This window comes from Peromyscus maniculatus, chromosome 3 (assembly GCF_049852395.1).
Source record: "Peromyscus maniculatus bairdii isolate BWxNUB_F1_BW_parent chromosome 3, HU_Pman_BW_mat_3.1, whole genome shotgun sequence".
In the NCBI taxonomy this organism is placed as follows: Eukaryota; Metazoa; Chordata; class Mammalia; order Rodentia; family Cricetidae; genus Peromyscus; species Peromyscus maniculatus.
In genome coordinates, this window is record NC_134854.1 from 110,871,058 (window position 1) to 110,889,537 (window position 18,480).

Consider the following 18,480-nt stretch of genomic DNA (forward strand, 5'->3'; position numbering starts at 1 on the left):
AGCCTTTAGGACCCAGGTGCACACTGTTGTCCCGGAAGCCACAGCCTCAGCTCTGCTGGTGCACAGGGCTTCCACTGCCCCAGGCCCGTGCTTCCCGGGAGTGGGAGCCCCAGGAGAGGAGGTGGCAGGCAGCACTTGGTAGAGCAGCTCCCAGAGGTATCACAGGTCCACTGGTAACCACGGCACATCGCCAACACTCCCGAACAAGTCCTCTGCTCTCGGTGGCAGTCAACACAGATGACGAGGCAGCTTGTAAAAAGTCGGTTTTATTTGTCACTTTTTCACTGTATCTCAGTTAAGCCATTTTGGTGTCCACAGTGACAGTCCTCTTGGAAGCCAGGTCATCCCCACTCACCCACTAATGGTGACCATCAACCACTGGCTACTAGGCCCAGCTGATGGCTACAGCAGCAGCTGAGGCTGTGGGTTCCCCAGCACAGCCCAGAGCTGGGGACTCCGCACCTGCCTGCCAGAAGCTGTGGAGTCCCTGGGGTAGGTGGGAGGCCCTGCTACTCTGTGGCAGAGGCAGAGGAAGGGCAGTGGGAAGACCCTGTGGACTGGGAGGGCACCAGGCTCCTCTGCTCAGGACTGGGTCTAGACAAGGCCACATGTGATATGGTGTGAGTCCTGGGCCGTGGGCAAGGGATCTGGCCCTGCTGCTGACCTGTATAGGGCAAGTGATTAGCTGTCCCTGGATTGCCATTGGCTGGCAAGCAAAGCAGCAAGGGTCCCTGGGAGCCCTGGGTCAGGGAGGCATTTGCTACTTCCACTGAGGTGAGGACCCAGGTGTAGCTGGCAGGCTGTGACCATATGGCTGCACCCCCCCCACGGCTCTTGCCCCTTTCTTTGTGTGAATAATCTGGACCCCCCTGTGTCTTAAGGTAAGCTGACAATCTCTACTTGCTCTGACTTAAACCGCAGCCTTGTACCCTTGCAGCAAGGCAGTGTCTGTCTTGAGAGGGCCTCTCCTACAGGTCTGAGCTTCTAACCCCAGGCCACGTTATCTGTTACCCCAGACACCTAACTCCAGACAGGATTTTGAGCCACTTCCCTAAGAGATCTCTAAATCCTGGTGTGATTTTCCTACAGGTCCTGGGCCAGTCTACATTTGGTCCTAACGACAATAAAAAAATTCTAAAAACTGGAACAGGAAGTTCCCAGTAGGAAGACAGAGGTGGCCATCACAGGTGCTCCCTTTCTAGTGGGAACCAGTAAAGGGCAAGTATGAGGCCCTTTACATGTGCCCAGCCACCTAGCTTGGCTAGGCTCCAGGTAAAGCCTGGAATCCCCGCCTTGCTGGCAATGGCAGGCAGGCAGATCCTGCTGTTCCTCACCTGTCTGCATGCTCAGCTGCACCACCCACAGCACATGCAGGGTAACAGGCGGGCCAGCGTCTGGGGCATGTATTCCTCCAGTAGCAGCGCTATCCTATGAAACCGCTTTACAGACTGATGGCATCTTACAGAGTCCTAACCAGATGTCCTCACCCCGAGAGCCAAGCTCGGAGTTCCCCATAAGCAGGTCCCCAGAAAACACATCTGCCTGCAGCCGTTTTCTGCGGCCCAGATGAGATGCAGACATCTCCTAGTTTGTGCTTCCTTCAACCAGGGCCACAGACTGCCTGGGGCAGTCGGGACCCTTGCAGCTGCCAGGCACTGAGAAGTGCAAGGGTTTAAATAAAAACTACATCGGATACTTGGGAACAATCGGTTACCACACCCTCTGGCCATCAGCTAACAATTCACTTCTATTGGTTTTTTGCCAATGCCAGAATAAAAAGCAAAATTTCAAATTGGAAATTTCCTAGCACTTTACACAGTGGAATGAAAAGATATGAAATTAAAAAAAAATAATAAAAAATTTTGAAAGTCCCCATGCCACGGTAGCATGCTCCAGTGGTAAGAGCACCCTTTCCGGGCAGTTCTGGAGCCCGTGCCCTCACCCTGGTCCATGGGCACACAAGGCTCAGAAGAGAAGGGCTCCCATGCTGCCCACCTCGCTCTGCTCCTTGACGAAGATCTCGAAATATTGGTAGATGATGGTGACTGCCAGCAGGATCCCGGTTCCAGACCCAATAGCACCCAGGAAGTCAGCCAGGACTGAGAGGGCCCCAATACACAGCCCGCCAAAGGCTGCAGCGGTGGGGATGTACCTGTGGACAGACAGACAGTCCTGTGTTGCCTACTAAGCCAGAAAGCCTGATAGGCCCATTAAGCTGGCCACACAGGACTTGGGGAGTGTGACCAGCACAAATCCAAACATGGATGCCACACTAGATTTTAAACAGACTGAAAACAAGAACATAAGACATTTCATCTAGCTTCTTCTGACCCCCGAAAGCTGAAACAATCCACATATGTGCCAGGAGGGGTGAGTCACAAATATCAAGAGTCTCTCTCTGCCTGGGGTTGCATGTTTCTCCCAGGAAGTCTCAGTCAGGGGCCTTAAGAGTCATGGACTGAAGTGAAAAGCCTGCTACCATTGGTTCAAAAACTGACAGGAAACTTGCAATTCTGGCATTCCTGTGGTGGTCTCCTTCAGTGAGGTCAGCAAGCTTCATAGGAGCACTTGCCCATTCTACAAAGCATCTGTAGAAGAGCCAACCATGGTGACAGACTGGAAAGCATCAGGCACTTTTGCCTACCAAGAGGCAGCTTCAGAACCCTGATGAGGAGACATCTGCGCAGGGTCACCTGCTGCTCGGGGAGCCCCAGTCTCTCATCTCCTTCCCCTCTGCAAGGTGACTGCTACATCCTCCATCGCCTGTGGCTGAGCCTGGCCATCTCTGGCCTCTGGTTTGCTCTTGTTCTGCACACTAAGCACCCTTCCAGGCCAGCTCTTGCTGTGCCTTGCTCTATCTGTGCCAGACCCCTAGCCCAAGGATGTTTTCAGCTCGCTCTGGGTACACTCAGGCCCAGCCAGCCTAGGCCAGCACTGCTCAGGCGTCACCACCCCATACCATTTCAACCCCTGGCTTTGTGCTTCCTTCTCCCTCTTGGGCTGTCTTTGCTGGACGGCTTGTACAGGGCTATTCTGGTACCGCTAAGGTCCAGGCTAGTGATCACACTTACCGGTTGAGCTCATGTACCATGGAGGTCTCTCTGTGGCCCCTCATCACCATCTGCTGCTCCTTCAGCTGCTTTGCAACCTGCGTGACCCAAATATAAGCACATGAGCCAGATGCTGGGGAGAGGGGGTGCTTCACAGTGGAACTAAGCAATTACAGACCCCCCACAGCCCCCATCCCTAGTCTTCACGGAGGACTTTAACCTGCAGCAATGCACTCACTCACACAGTAGTCTATCTCTCTAGTTTGGCCTCAGGTACTCAGAACCAACTCTATCAATCTCCATCTGTTGCCCTCAGGGCTTCCATACAGCCCACCAAAGGGGATGGTCCATCGGCAGGATGGACCACTTACACCACAAACTTACGTAAACTTATAAATGGTAACAAGTGAGGCTACCTGGATGCCAGCAGCCGTCTCATCTCCCTAGTAGGAACGTTGACTTAGACTTACGTCTTTGGCAGAAGAACCCGAAACTTCAATCCATGTTTTAGAAAAGAACGCACAGGATCCCAGCATGAATACAATGTACACAACAGCATGGACAGGGTCCTCCAGCACTGAGCCAAATGATTCCGGAGGAGACAGGTAGTAACACAGGCCACCAACTGGATAAGCACGGGCTGGGCCCCCAGATGATGTGTCCTAGAGCAAGACACAGAAGTCTGTTGTGGGATATCTGTGTGAAGGTGTGCTGCTGAGATTGGTGTAATAAAAAGGTCAGTGGCCAACAGGTGGGCAGGAGGTTTAGGACTTCCAGGCAAAGAGAGAGAAAGAGAGAGGAGGACTCTAGGCACGCGAGAAAGACGGGAAGACACGGAGGAAGCAGGATGGGCAATATGTGACAGAATGTAGTTTAATAAAAATGGGTTAATTTAAGTTATAAGAGCTAGTTAATAACAAGCTTAAACTAAGGCTGAGCTTTCATAATTGTAAGTCTCTGTGTCATTATTTGTGAGCTGGTGGCCCAAAGGTAAGTCCAACTACAGAAGTCTCTGGATGCTGCTTCAACATGCCACAGAACAGAGCCAAGGAGCTCCAAGCAGATGCCTTATGATGTCATAAGCATGCCCACAGGCAATCTCACTGAACTGCATTTGTAAGAAGCAGTTCAGAAATTTCATCTTTGGGTGAAATACTTGGTCCTGAGATTAGACACCCTGTCACAAACCACCACGACTAGCCACATCAGTATAATCCTCCCTCATCCAGTGACACTCACCGACCAAGTGCCCAGCAGGCTAACTAGCAGGTTGCCACTGAAGCGTGCTGACAGCATCTGGGAGATGACATACAGGTTGGACACCAGAGCGGATTGCAGGATGATGGGGATGTTCGAGGTGTAGAAGAGCTTGATGGGATAGGTGTTGTACTGGCCTCGGTAACGCGCCGACTTGATTGGAAGGTCCACTCGGAAGCCCTACAAGACAGACACAACATGCCCCTTCACCGTCCTATTGTGCCTACAGTCCCCAGTGTGGCTAGGGAAGTCAGGCTGGCCACAAGAGAGGTGGCCCTGGGTGTCAGTTCTGCCACTGAGCTCCCAGTTGTGATTGCTTCCGAGGGCACATGCCCTTTTCTTTCCTAAACAAAAAGGCGTACACGGGCAGCTCCAGATCCTGTTAGTGCCCTGGACACTAGAACATCTTCTTTCCTGTTACAAAGCCAGTGACCACGACACTAGGACAAGACAGAAGACTCAAACTCCGTACTGATTCAACTGCAGATACTCACCTTGCCCTGGAAGACTGACTTGTTACTAAGCAGGCAGCTAGCCGGACCCAGCAGGAGTCACTACTGAGTTACCTGGCCTCAGAACAGTCCTCATCACAAACATGTGTCTTTCAAGTGTTGTCCCTTCTTCTGATTTTAATGTGTGTGTGTGTGTGTGTGTGTGTGTGTGTGTGTGTGTGTGTGTGCGCGCGCGCGTGGGGATGCATGCATGCCATACTGTGTAGACGGAGACCAAAGGACAGCATACAAGAGTTGGTTCTCACCATGTGGGTCCTGGGAATTGAACTCAGGTCACTAAGTTTGGCAAAAATCACCTGTATATACTGAGCTATCTCACCGGCCTTCTTTGTTTTGAAACAGGATGGCACTATATATACCAGGCTGTCCTGAACTCTTAGTTTTACATCCCACCCACCTAAATGAGCTACCACACCTGGCTAACTGCTGCACCTTCTTTTAGTGAATATCGAAATACTGCAAAGAATGTTGGGCATGGTGGCATAAGTCTTTAATCCCAACACCTTGGAGGGCCGGGCGGTGGTGGCGCACGCCTTTAATCCCAGCACTCGGGAGGCAGAGGCAGGTGGATCTTTGTGAGTTCGAGGCCAGCCTGGGCTACCAAGTGAGTTCCAGGAAAGGCGCAAAGCTACACAGAGAAACCCTGTCTCGAAAAAAAAAGCAAAAAAAAAAAAAAAAAAAAAAAAAACCAACACCTTGGAGGTTAAGGACAACCTGATCTACATAGTGAGTTCCAGCCCAGCCAGGACTAGATAGACCCTGTCTCGAACAAACAAACCCCCAAATGCAAAAAATTGCCATTAAGTATGAGGGTCAGTACAATTAAAAGAAACAAGGTAGAGAGCAGTAATCATAAACCTGAGGACTATGAAGCAGGACATGTGGATGCTGAGCTCGACTGCACAGGCAGACCGACTTAGCTGCCTTTGGACATACCTGGAAATAGATGACAACAGCGAAGACAAAGATGGTGGCGATCAGGTTCATGAGGTTGGGGAGATTCTGGCGGTAGAATGCCTCTCGAAGGGCTCGGACCTTGTCTGTGCGGGTGGCCAGCAGGTGGAACAGTGCGATGATGGCACCTTCGAACTCCATCCCTGTGGGCAGAGTAGAACACAGATGTGGTGGAGGAGGAAGAGCAGCTCACTTAACAACCAAAACAGAGAGGAAAGGTCAAGGAGTTCAGAGAAACAAACTACAGCACTGAGCTGTTCTCTTCTGAGAAGAGCTGGCTGCTCTCATTTCTTAGGTCACCAGATGTGTGGAAGGACAGCCACCAATTTAAACATATCTGTGACACACGTTGCCTGTTCTAGAAGCTGGGCAGTAAGAGAATTCATCCATCTCTGAAGAGGCCTGCCCACAGTGGGAGAGTGGGGAAGGCACCAATAACCCCACAAGGAGGAACATCGTGGATGTGTGGCCTGAGACCAGTCTCCACCCTCCCACAGGTCAGGCCCAATAGCAGGCCTGGCACAGACAGGCTTCTGAAAGGTGAAGGGAGCAGGAAGAGGGTCCCAAATATCCATAGGACAAGGGGAGACTAGAGCAAGCCCAATGCTGTGGAACAATCTTTGTCTATTGTAAATATGTACAATAACTCTCATTGGTTAAAAGAGAACAGATTGGCCGATAGATAGGCAGGATAAGGTTAGGTGGGAGAACCTGACTAAGAATACTGAGAAGAAAGAGGGCGGAGTTAGGGAGACACAAAAAGTCTCAAGCCAGATGCACAAGATGCAACATGGAAAGTTCATAGATGAGGTAAATGAGCCTTGGGGTAGCCCATAAATCACAGAAATGGGTTAAGTTTTAAGAGTTGGCTGGAGACAAGCCTAAGCTATTGGCCAAGCATTTTTAATTAATAATAAGTCCCTGAGTGGTTATTTGGAACTGGCTGGTGGGACAGAAAAGTCTGCCTACACTTACAGCTGTGGCCTATCTCCTGTTCAGTATTCAGGGACACAGGAACTGAGGCCAGGACAAGCCTCTTACCTAACGGGTGGTCCAGGTAGGCCAGGGGAAGAAGGAAGTGCTGTGCTCATCCCCAGTGGCCTTTCTAAGCTCCCCACCAAGCACTATTTTTGCCCTGTTCCTGCCTGTTGGGGACAGGCTCACCTTAGGCTCCAGCACTGCTGGTTGCTTTTCTCATGGCTTTCAAGACTTTGCTCAACTGAGATGCCCAGATCAACCCTGTAATACCTTTCCCAGTGGCCCTTTCTTCCTTATTTTTGTCATGGTGACCCACAGCAGTGCCAGCAATGCCAGGATTAGGTCCCAGATCTTGTAATTTTTACAATTATTGTCATATCTGCCAAATTTCTGGGAACAAGTCCATCTCCACACACTTAGCACCACCTCAGTGGCATACCATGCATGCTATCCACACTAATCTCTAGTCCTAGACTTTTGCACTGCCCAGGGAAGCTGAGCTAGCCAAGCTATAGCAGTCCTTCCGGCTACAAGTCATCTGTGCCCACTGTATACTTCTGGTCCTTGTACCTTACTGATGTCATCATCCTTGGATCCCTGGTGCATCTCATCCCACACTGGCAGCCGGGAAATCAAATCATCCTTTCTTTCAGACTACATTTCCACCAGGCCTGGCCATGGAAACACCCCCAGTGACCTCTCAGTTTTCCACCTTAGCCCCATCTCCCACATCTTCTTCCCTAACAACCAATCCATGCCACCACATCTTGTCTGCTCCAGGCTGCCATGGCACTTCCCCAGCAACGTGTTCTGCAGTGTGAGTGTATCAAGTCTACCACACTCCATCCAGCTCTGCTGGTTCCCGAGCCTGGCACTGACCCTCCCACCTTGCTCCCTTCTCTGCCATCATTTCTAATACAGGCGTCCCTGATCATGTGGTCTTTCTAAGTAGTAGACTCCAACTGCACCTTCACCTGCTGCCTCCCCACATCCAAGTCTGACAAGCCCCGCCCACCTTCCACCACCCCAGTCTCTTCCAATGAGCCTTTGATTTCATTAGAGGACAGCTTTTGTTCATTAGAGGTACAGGATTATATGGCCTCTGGAGGCAGAAACTGCCTCTGCATTCAATTTTATGAAAACATGCACAAATATTTTTCATAAGACTCTTCTAAATAAATAACACATTTAGTGACAAAAGTCTCTTTCCCTAGTAAGTCTTATTCTAAGGCTTCCTTTGTTTTTACATATTTTGATTGGAAACATTCCCATTCCCAGGGCACTCTTAATGGATATGCCATAGCATACTAATGTTTGATCTGTACCTACAATGAGCCAGGCATTATGTGGTCTCATGTTTCCTTTTTCTGTGGTGCCAGGCATCAAACTGTGCACCAACCTCTACCACTGAGCTACATTGTCAGCTCTTAGTTTTGTGAGAGCATGGCCTCACTACATAGTACAGGCTGACCTCAAATTCAAGATCCTCCTGCCTCAGCCTCTGGAGGGTTGGAATTAGATATGTGTCATGACCCCCTCACTACATGATGACCCAGATCAGCAGTAGGGGAATGTGCTCACACCACCTACAGACCATTAATAGACTAGCCAGGATCTGAGCTCAAGGGCAAGTGTGATCAAATGCTTCTGTTTAATAGTTCAGTTGTTTTTTCTTTCTTCCCCAAAATGATCCAGAGTAAACTTCCAAAATACATAAAGGCAAGGATGTGCACAATTTCAATGTCAATGAAGTGGACACGATTTGGTGTCCACCCAAGACAGAGGTTAAAACACAAAGCCCTTACTACGTAATGCAGTTCTTACTGAGCTGAGACGTGAGGCCAGACCCCACTCACATCTAGTATGCCAGTCATGACAAGGCCTGTGAAAATCTATGCTGGATATTGCCATGAGTATAAGCCCACCTGTATTTAAAAACATAGTGGATGCACAGAAAAACTAGGAGCTTGTGCCTACCACAGACAGAATCTCTGCTAAACTCCAGCATGAGCTCCCGGGGTCCTTACCTCGGCCGGTGTTGACCGTGGTGGGGCTGAAAGCCTTCCACACAATGGTCTCACAGATATTGGTAGCAATGAAGAGGGAGATACCAGAACCCAAGCCGTATCCTTTCTGCAGGAGTTCATCCAAAAGTAGGACAATTAAGCCAGCAACAAAGAGCTGTGAAAGAAAGAAGAAAAGATTAAAGAAACCCAAATAGATGTTACTGCTCCCAATGGACGTGGCTCTCTTCTTCAATAATTGGGTTCTTGAGTATAAAAACAGAAAGCTGAGTGAGTGTGAGCCCGCAGCCTTCCTCTGGTGGATTAAGAAGGGCAAACCCACAACCTTCAGCTTCTGTGAGGCACAGTTGAGATTTGGTATTTCGGATATTGGGGAGGGGGGCAGCATAACAATTACCTGAATGGTGATCAGCAGGCAGATTCCAGCACCCATCTCCGAAGGGTCCCCGTACATGCCCGTCATCACATACACAATGGACTGACCGATAGTAATGATCATGCCAAACACTAGAAAGCAAGAGAACTATGTTCTCAAAGCAGGACAGCACACAGCATAGGACGTGGCTAATAAACACCTGAATGCCCGACACTGAGAAGAAGCACCGTGCTGACACTGCCTCCAAGGAGCTGGAGGAGGACTCTCAATAGTCACACTGTCAAAGTGTGAGGTAACACATGCGCTCAACACTTGCTTAGTGATGGGGGAAGAGCGGAAGCAGGGCAAATACGGTCCCAGGAAAGGCGGCTGAATCCCAAGCAAAACCAGGAGGAATGCAGGGCTGGCACCCCTGCAGCACCCAGGTGCACTGCAGGTCACTGAGGTCCAGAGCACAGAAGACCTTGGGATAAAACCAATCCTTCTGATCTAAGTTTATATTGCAAATGACTTCTGGTCCCATTTCCTCTGACAGAGCTCCTCTACAGACACTTTCATGGATCTTATTATATTTTGCTCCTAGGCACAGTGGAATTGACATACCGTATTAGTTTTACAGTATTAGTTCTAAATAAGAGTGAATTAAATTTTCAGGAGTCTGCCTAGTACAGTCCATATTCGAATTTTTAAAAAGCTGTACAGAGCCGAGTGGTGGTGGCGCACACCTTTAATCCCAGCACTTGGGAGGCAGAGCCAGGTGTATCTCTGTGAGTTCGAGGCCAGCCTGGGCTAAAGAGTGAGTTCCAGGAAAGGCTCAAAGCTACACAGAGAAACCCTGTCTTGAAAAACCAAAACCAAAAAAACACAAAACAACAACAAGCAAACAAACAAACCAACAAAAAAAAAAAAAAAAAAAACTGTTCAGGGGCTGCCAAGATGTCTATGCTGATAAAACACTTGAGAGAACCAACTCCACAAAACTATCCTGCCTGATTCCTCTCTACACAGACTCATGTCACACACATGCATAAAAACACAATAAAAAAAAAATAAAGAAATAAGACCAAACAAACAAACAGGGCCAGCAAAATGACTCAGCAGCACCCACTGCCAAGCTGAATGATTTGAATATGATACTGGAACCCACACGAAGGAAGGAGAGAATCACACCTCCAAGTTGTTCTCTGACCTGAGCACACCCACTGTGGCACATGCACATAAATAAAAAAAATGTAAAAAACTAAAACAACAACAAAAATAGCTTAGTAACCCTGCATTGTTTAAAATAAATTTTTCTTTTCAGTATCAGCAATCAAACCCAGGGATTTGGGCATGCTACAAGCACTCTACAACTGAGCTACACACCTGGCCCAATACTCCTAAATTCTTTTTTTTTCTGACAGGATTTCTCTGTGTTGTTTTGGTGCCTGTCCTGGATCTTGCTCTGTAGATCAGGCTGGCCTTGAACTCACAGAGATCCACCTGGCTCTGCCTCTGAGTGCTGGGATTAAAGGCGTGTGCCACCACTGCCCGGCCACTCCTATTTTTTTTTATTTGTATTTATTTATTTTTTTATAAATATTTTTATTTTATAATTAATTTAATTTTACATATCAGCCACGGATTCCCGTCCTCCCTCCTTCTATCCCAATTCCCACCTCCTCCAAGGCAAGTTCTCTCCTGGGGAGTCAGCCCACCCTGGTAGATTCAGTTGAGGCATGTCCAGTCCCCTCCTCCCTGCACCAACGCTGGGCAAAGTGTCTCTGCATAGGCTCTACATTCCAAAATGCCAGCTCATACACCGAGGACAGGTCCCGGTCCCACTGCCTGGGGGCCTCCCAAACAGTTCAAGCTAATCAACTGTCTCACTTATCCAGAGGCTCCTCAGCTATGGGTTCACAGTTCATGTGTTTCCGCTAGTTTGGCTATTCTATTTGTCCCTGTGCTTTTTCCAATCATGCTCTCAATATCTCTTGCTCATAGAATCCCTCCTCTCTGGCCAGTTGGACTCCTGGAGCTCCACCTGGGGCCTGGCCATGGATCTCTGCATCCGCTTCCATCAGTCACTGGATGAGAGTTTTATCATGACAGAGTGTTCGTTTGGCCATCCAATCACCAGAGTAGGTCAGCCCAGGCACTCTCTTGACCACTGCCAGTAGTCTCTAGTGGTGGTATGTTTGTGGATTTCTGGGGACCTCTCTAGCACTCTGTTTCTTCCTATTCCCATGGGGTCTTCATTTATCATGGTGTCTCTTTCCTTGTTCTCCCACTCTGGTCCTGATCCAGCTGGGCCCTCCCGCTCCCCTAAGCTCACTTTCCCCTGACCCTTGCCCTTCATTACCACCGCACCCTCACCCCCAGTTTGCTCACGTAGATCTAATTCATTTCTCTGCCACTGAGCAATCCCTGTATCTTTCTTAGGGTCCTCTTTACTAGGTAGCCTCCCGGAGTTGTGAGTTGCAGTCTGGTTATCCTTTGCTTTACATCTAGTATCCACTTATGAGTACATACCATGTTTGTCTGAGTCTGGGTTACCTCACTCAGGATGGTACTTTGTAGTTCTATCCACATTCCCACACTGTTGGTGGGAGTGCAAACCTGTACAGCCACTTTGGAAATCAATACGGTGCTTTCTTAGAAAATTGGGAATCAACCTCCCTCAAGAACCAGCTATACCACTCTTGGGCATATACCCAAGGAATGCTCAATCATACCACAAGGACACATGCTCAACTATGTTCACAGCAGCATTATTTGTAATAGTCAGAACCTGGAAACAACCTAGATGCCTGTCAACTGAAGAATGGATAAATAAAATGTGGTACATTTACACAATGGAGTACTACTCAGCAGAGAAAAACAATGACAGCATGAGGTTTGCAGCCACTCCTAAATTCTTAAGGCAGAAAAAGGTTTGAAAACTTCCTGAATAACCTATTCCAGTTCAGAGGTAGGTAGCATCACCACCACTGATGCTGGTGGCTAGCTATAGTCACCAGTAACACTCATCACTTGCTGTATGGCAAACACCATTACCTCCTTTTGAGGAAGGAAAACTGAGCCTTCAGAATGACCACCTCACTTTCTTCACTTTACAAGCTGGTAAGGATCAAAGGACATACAGGAGTGCCCTCTCGTCCCTTAAATCCCCTTCACACACACAAGAAAAACAACCACCAATAACAAAGCAGCAGGTACAACAGCCCCTCAGCTATGTTCAACGAGGGAGACAGTGATGTAGGAGTGCACACCGCACAATAAAGGGATGAGCCCTGCCTCTCCCTGGTGCGTCAGGAGTGCACGCAGAGGGGCAGCCAAGGAGTTCAGAGCACAGAGCACAACTGCTTTAACCCAAGAAGCTTTACAGCAAATTCCCATTCTCAACTATGGACATCAGAACATTATGTACGATCTTTCTTACACTTTTGGGCTCCATTGAAGAGAGCTCGGTCTTTTGGGGTGTCCCCAACTTCAATGATCTTGGCACCAGCTAAGAGCTGCATGATGAGGCCAGAGGTGACAATAGGAGAGATGCCCAGCTCCATCAAGGTACCTTAGGGAAAGGAGGCAAGACACAGCCAACATCAGCTCGGGAGAACAAAACATAGTTAACTACAGTGAGCAACACTGGGGGTACGCCTATACAAACTCAGAAGCATTCAGTTTGCTGGCAGCATTCAACTTACAGAACCACCCCCAAATACCAATGATCAGAGCACAGCTTAATGCATTCTATCGTGCCAGGCAGCAGCATCTCATTCTGTTCAGGAAGTCACATGTTATCCAGACTGCTGCATTTTAATTCAGCAACAGATTGACCATAGCCTCATGGTGATAAGAGAGGCTGGTCTCCCCATCAGTTAGTAAGAAAGGATAAGATTCAAAGCATTCCCAGAGTCTGGAAAGGGACTGCTACAACTGTATCTGGCTGTGAATAAATTCCCACCTTCCATTATACTAAAACCAGTCAGACTTCTGATTTCCAATTAATGTGCACTATATTTTATAAATGAGTTAATCAAATGCAGTATCAACATATTCAAAATCCTCACTGTGCACATGGGTATTTGGTCAGGGCTTACAAAACCATTTTTTTTTCTTTTGGACAACCTGTAACATATAGATATGAAAAAGATTCAGCTGAGAAACAAATTACACCTTCTAAAGAATGTTATCACTTTAGGTATTTAAAAGTATTCTAGTTTTCCATGTTTTAAACAATTTTCTACAATGCAGCCTTATCTTGTTATTACAGGTTCTATATTGCATTCAGACCCAACAGGATGCATTTATCAGCAAATGCTGCATTACTTTTCCACACCAACATCCTCTATTTTCCAAGCTATGCACCTTCATGAACTTTCTGAGCTCCATATAAAGCCAAGCCTGGAACTGAAGTAAACCAGGCTCTTCACACCCACTGCAGGGAAAAGCAGGGTGAGCCGAGTCCTACCTCTGTTAGAGGCTAGAATCACTCGCATCCAGTAGAAAGGGTCGGCTGAGTCTGAAGACATGATGCCAAACAGGGGAATCTGGAAACAGGCAGAGGGTAGGTATCACACACGTGCTCCCAGCCTATGTACCCCTACCAACACCAAAGCAGGCCTTACCTGGCAGCATACTAAGAAGATGAAGAGGGTAATAGCTGTCCACAATACTTTCTCCTTAAACTGAATCTAGAAAAGAGTGAATGAAAGCATTATGTTATTTCATAGGCAAATAAATAAAGATGGGTTCAAATAAGATCTCATGCCCCATTTATCAGAGGCTGGTCAAATGTATACCAAACACACCATAACATTGAGTAGTGTATGTCACGTGCTGTTTCTGTCTAAGATGTGATGCAAAAACTCTTGTGGATCTTCACCTCAGATAACCCTCCCATTGCACAGATCATCTTTATGTGACAATGAGCAAAGTGACCAGGGAAGTTAAATCTGTCCCAAATCCTGCAGCTCAAGTGACTGAGCCCAAAGCTCTGTTCTTCCCCATTCACAGTAAAAGCTGAGACTCAAGATGGATGAACACTGCAGCCAAAGTGACTTGCAAAACAGACAAGCTTCACGGCCCGGTCACCACTTCCCTATAGTGCACCACTAACCATCTTCTGATTCTGTACTCAATTAGTTTAAAAAACTTGGGGCCGATCAGTAAGTGAATCAAGAGTAAAGCCTATAATTAACACTGGGGAGGACAGGAAGAGTTGCTATGTAACTTGCTCACTAAAACTCAGCAGCACCAGTTTATTTTCACCCCTTCCTGGGTGAGTTAGTGTGATGGTTAACCTTGACTGTCAACATCATAGGATTCAGAACCATCATGGAAACAAACGTCTGGATATGAGTATGGAGGAGTTTCTGGACTGAGTTAATTGAAGTGGGAAAATCCACCTTAAATGTGGGTGGCACCAATCCACGGGCTGAAGTCCAGGACTGAAGAAAAAGGAGAAAGTGACTGAGCACCAGCATTCACCTGTCCCTGACTGGGGATATAATGTGACCCATGTGCCTTAAGTTCTTGCTGTCATGCCTTCCTTGCCGTGATGAACTGTACTGTGGACAGTAAGCCCAAAACACAATCAATCCTTCCTTTGTTACAGTGCTTTGGTCAGGAATGTTGGCACAACAATCAGAAAGGTAACAAATTAAGTATGTTAAACAGTCAACACAAATCATTTTACTACTAGCCTGATTAGAAAGAAGTTCCTCCTGTTCAAGAGACCACGATCACTAGATAGAGAGCTCTTCAGGGTCTTCACCAGGAGTGCCGACCCCACTACCAGACTGGCTTTACACAGGTTTAACAGACAGCTAAAGACTAATGAATGATATTAAGTGAATGAAATGCCAAGAAAAGCCCCAACAAGCACCTATGTGGGGCGCTGACTGGTCCTTTGCATGCAGTCACTCCCAGAAAGACACAGTATTGGACCCAAGCATGGGTGGGGTAAACTCAAAGCTCAAAGGCTGCAGAGGCAGCTGAGGGGCTCACATTCCTCCTCTGTCTCTCAAGGTCATTAGCCTTTCTACCTGTCATCCTACCACACCAAGACTTCAGCACCTAATGAGGGGGAAGCAACACCATTTCACAGGAACTGGAAAGACAAGCTTGTAATGAATATGCACAACTACTAGATAGTGTGGTGATGAACAGCAGACACAGGGCCTCATGTCCATCACTAGCCACTTCCCCAGCCCATGCAATGGACCTGTTAGAAAAAAAGGAAAGTATTTTTCAAGACTATTTTAAATGAGTAAGCCTCCTCTCCTGGTCATTTAGGAGCAAAAGATCAAAAGCTTTTCATCTGAGCCTTGAATCTTCTTCTGCCTCTGAAATAGCCCCAAACCCATCCTCATCCAGTGCCATGATTCTCCCTCTACTGCAAGAGCCCCCAAGCCACACTCCAGGCCTCTCCCTTACTGCCAAGGTCATTTCCAATCTGCCCAGCCATCTTACTCATCTTCCCTGTGTTTCTTTCAGCCTTTGCTTTTAAAATCGACAAGAGCTGCATCTAAGAACCTACCATCCAAGCACACTAATGTTCTGTCTTCACTGTGTAAGCAAACCATACATTCCTTTGCCAGGAATCCTTCCCAAACCCTCAAGGCAACTTCTAGTCCTCTTTCAAAAACCCTCATCAACTAACTCCCTCCCTGGGCCACAGTTGTACCTTATAAAAATTTCCCATTTCCCTTGTTCCGCCAGGCCAAGGTCATAAGGCTCCAGAAGAAAGAAGGAAAAAGATGGGACTCGGGCTTCTTGGCCCTAGAGCAGATTCTTTGCACTGAGGGGGAGCATGGGAAACTTTGCACATCAACCTGCCGAAGATAGCTAGGGTTGTACAGGCATCTGTAGGAAACTATCCTAAGTAAAAAAAATTGCAAGTAGACACTAAGTAGCCATGTGAATGCCAACTACAGATGCCATATGTGAATGTATGACACAGTCTGAAAAAACAGGGACACAAAGTAGCTTTACTGTTTTCTGTAACCAATAGGCCTAGACTATCCTTCATTGGGCAATCTCACATTAGGAGTATTTATTCTTGGGCTGAAGCTGACAGCCATGGAAATTCTGATTAAGATTCACACCGTGAGCCGGGCGGCGGTGGCGCACGCCTTTAATCCCAGCACTTGGGAGGCAGAGCCAGGCGGATCTCTGTGAGTTCGAGGCCAGCCTGGGCTACCAAGTGAGCTCCAGGAAAGGCGCAAAGCTACACAGAGAAACCCTGTCTCGAAAAACCAAAAAAAAAGATTCACACCGTGCTAACGTCTTTCTTCGTTTTAATGCACCTGCTGCCAATGGCAGTCGACTTCGTTATCCTCAATGCTGAGGCAGCATACATAAAAAAATACAAACACGTTCATATCGATTACATGACTGGCTTTTTCCTTTGGAAACTCGATACTCAAGTCGCCTCCTAGACGAAACCAACACCCCATGAGCTGCTCCTGCTGGAGGGGAAGAAGGGAGGGTAACTCAATCTGGGCTCCTGAGGTCTTATTCAATCACTGCTCAGACCCAGTTTTGGATCAGGCAATCTCGAGGCTTTGTTACCATCTACTCAAAGACGCTCCAAATGAAACAAGATGGTTTCATGAGAATCCCCACACAAGCAAGTCACCTATCGACAGCTCCCGTGAGTCTCCCAGCACACACAGCTACACTCCAGAGGGGCAGTTTCCATTCGGTGTGATGAGGCCATCTTTAATTGTACTGTAAACTTCCAGCGCCCAGTTTCTCGAGGCTTCTTTGACCACCATCTGGGGAACTTACCTTCCTCTCTGGCTTCTGAATTTCCGGCAGGATGACACAGAAGGGCTTGATGACTTCCAGAAATTTGACTTTGATGGAAGAAACAGAAAGAGAAAGTTAGGTATAGAGTAACCTGCGGGCACCTGGGGAGTCCGGCACGAGTGGAAGCCGGGAGTGGGGGCGCGGAGACCTAGAGGGTTCGGTCTCGGGGCGCGGGGACAAGGGGTATCGGGGCAGGCCGCGTTCCGCCGGGATCGGGCAGCCCTGCCGGCGGGCGCCGAGCAAGAAAAGGGGACGCATCCGGGCTACGCCGGGGTGGCCCTACGGGACTCACTCGCCATGGCGGCGGCTGATCCGACTCCACGCCCTGCTTCAGGTGCGCTCCTCTTCGAGGGAGCCGATGCTGCTAGCTCCGGAGCGCGTTTCCTCAGCCGAGAGACACGTCAGTGATAGCCCGGCAGCGAGCGGGGCGGCGAGGCGGGGCCGGGGATGGGCCACCCGCCGCTTCCGCTTCCTGCCACGCGCGCTCACCGCGCATTCGGCGCCAAGACCACAACTTCCGGCATGCAGCGGGAGCGGAGGCGTTGTCAGGAAGATGGCTGTAGGGAACGCCGGAACTGGGTGTGTGCAGTTGCGCAGACTCGGCCGGAAGTCCGGGAAGACTCCGGTCGTGTAGTTTAGGGACGGTGTACATTGTGGCCAGACGGAGCAGGCGATTCGTCTTTCCGTGTTGGTGGCCTTCAGTGCCGGTGGTGGCACGTCGGGACCCAGTAGGCCTCGGGTGTTGCGCGACACGCGCGACGGGACAGCTGTGTGTTGAATCCTGCACAGCACGCTGCCTGCCCAGGGTGCTGTGGGCAGCCTCTGAGGGTGCCTTAGCTCCTGCCTTTGTCTGGCGGCTCGGTGTGGGCCTCGGCACTGCGCCTTCAGGGAAGGCCTCTTCCCCGGGTTCTGTGGAACTGGAGAGAGAGGAGAGATGAGGAACCCGAGCCAAGCCTGACTGCTCCAGATCTTCAGGATAAGGAATCCCGTTGGGCTGGAGCAAAGGCTGTGTGAAGGGACGGGGTGAGGTGGGACACTGTGGAATTTGCATTTGAAGGGGTCTCTGATTTCAGTGCTGTTTGCTAAGTCAGGGACTTCTTGCTGTGTGCCTTGAGCGCTGGGATTAGGTTCCATGCAGCAACGTCCAGACTTCAGCGTTTGTGGTGGCCGTGTCTTGAGAAACCCTTGACACTAGGCCTGTGTCATTGAAGGGACATTTGGATTTAATTTGGCATTAAGTTGCATGCGGTTACACAAACCCTGGTAGGGTCAGGGAACTCACTGACTCAATGTGCTGTGTTAGCACAATGTCAAGGTTTCGTTTTGTTTTGGGTTTTGGTTTTGATTTTTTAAAATAGGTCTCTCTGTGTAGCCCTGACTGTTCCGGAGCTCACTCTGTAGACCAGGCTGGCTTCGAACTCACAGAGATCCACTTGTCTCTGCCTCCTGAGTGCTGGGACCAGGCGTGTGCCACCACAACCAGCCACACTATTTTTTTAAAACAGGTGTGCAGTGTTTTTGCATTTGCACAT

General features: G+C 48.7%; 1 protein-coding gene across 2 annotated transcripts; it reads right to left on the minus strand.

The window, feature by feature from the left end:
• Positions 1 to 250: 250 nt before the first annotated feature.
• Positions 251 to 17,380, minus strand: Sec61a1 (SEC61 translocon subunit alpha 1). Of its 2 annotated transcripts, XM_006996201.4 has the most exons (12): positions 17,241 to 17,380; positions 16,928 to 16,995; positions 13,762 to 13,827; positions 13,605 to 13,683; positions 12,573 to 12,704; positions 9,173 to 9,282; positions 8,779 to 8,932; positions 5,756 to 5,916; positions 4,290 to 4,487; positions 3,521 to 3,712; positions 3,072 to 3,148; positions 251 to 2,152 (listed from the first exon to the last, which is right to left on the minus strand). In XM_006996201.4, the coding sequence occupies exons 1-12, from the start codon at positions 17,245 to 17,247 to the stop codon at positions 1,966 to 1,968; spliced, it is 1,431 nt and encodes a 476-aa protein (XP_006996263.1). In that variant the 5' UTR covers positions 17,248 to 17,380; the 3' UTR covers positions 251 to 1,965. The 2 variants fall into 2 exon arrangements, 1 of the variants encoding a protein (XP_006996263.1); XR_013049989.1 differs by lacking the exons at positions 251 to 2,152; positions 3,072 to 3,148; positions 3,521 to 3,712; positions 4,290 to 4,487 and adding an exon at positions 4,963 to 5,322 and having other exon boundaries at positions 5,515 to 5,916.
• Between the last annotated feature and the right edge of the window lie 1,100 nt (positions 17,381 to 18,480).

Coding starts and splice junctions, on each gene's coding strand:
- Sec61a1 (XM_006996201.4), bottom strand. Junction 12,705..13,604: donor GATTCTAGCCTCTAACAGAG/GTAGGACTCGGC, acceptor CCTTTCCCTAAG/GTACCTTGATGGAGCTGGGC. Junction 8,933..9,172: donor GCCTGCTGATCACCATTCAG/GTAATTGTTATG, acceptor TTTCTTTCACAG/CTCTTTGTTGCTGGCTTAAT.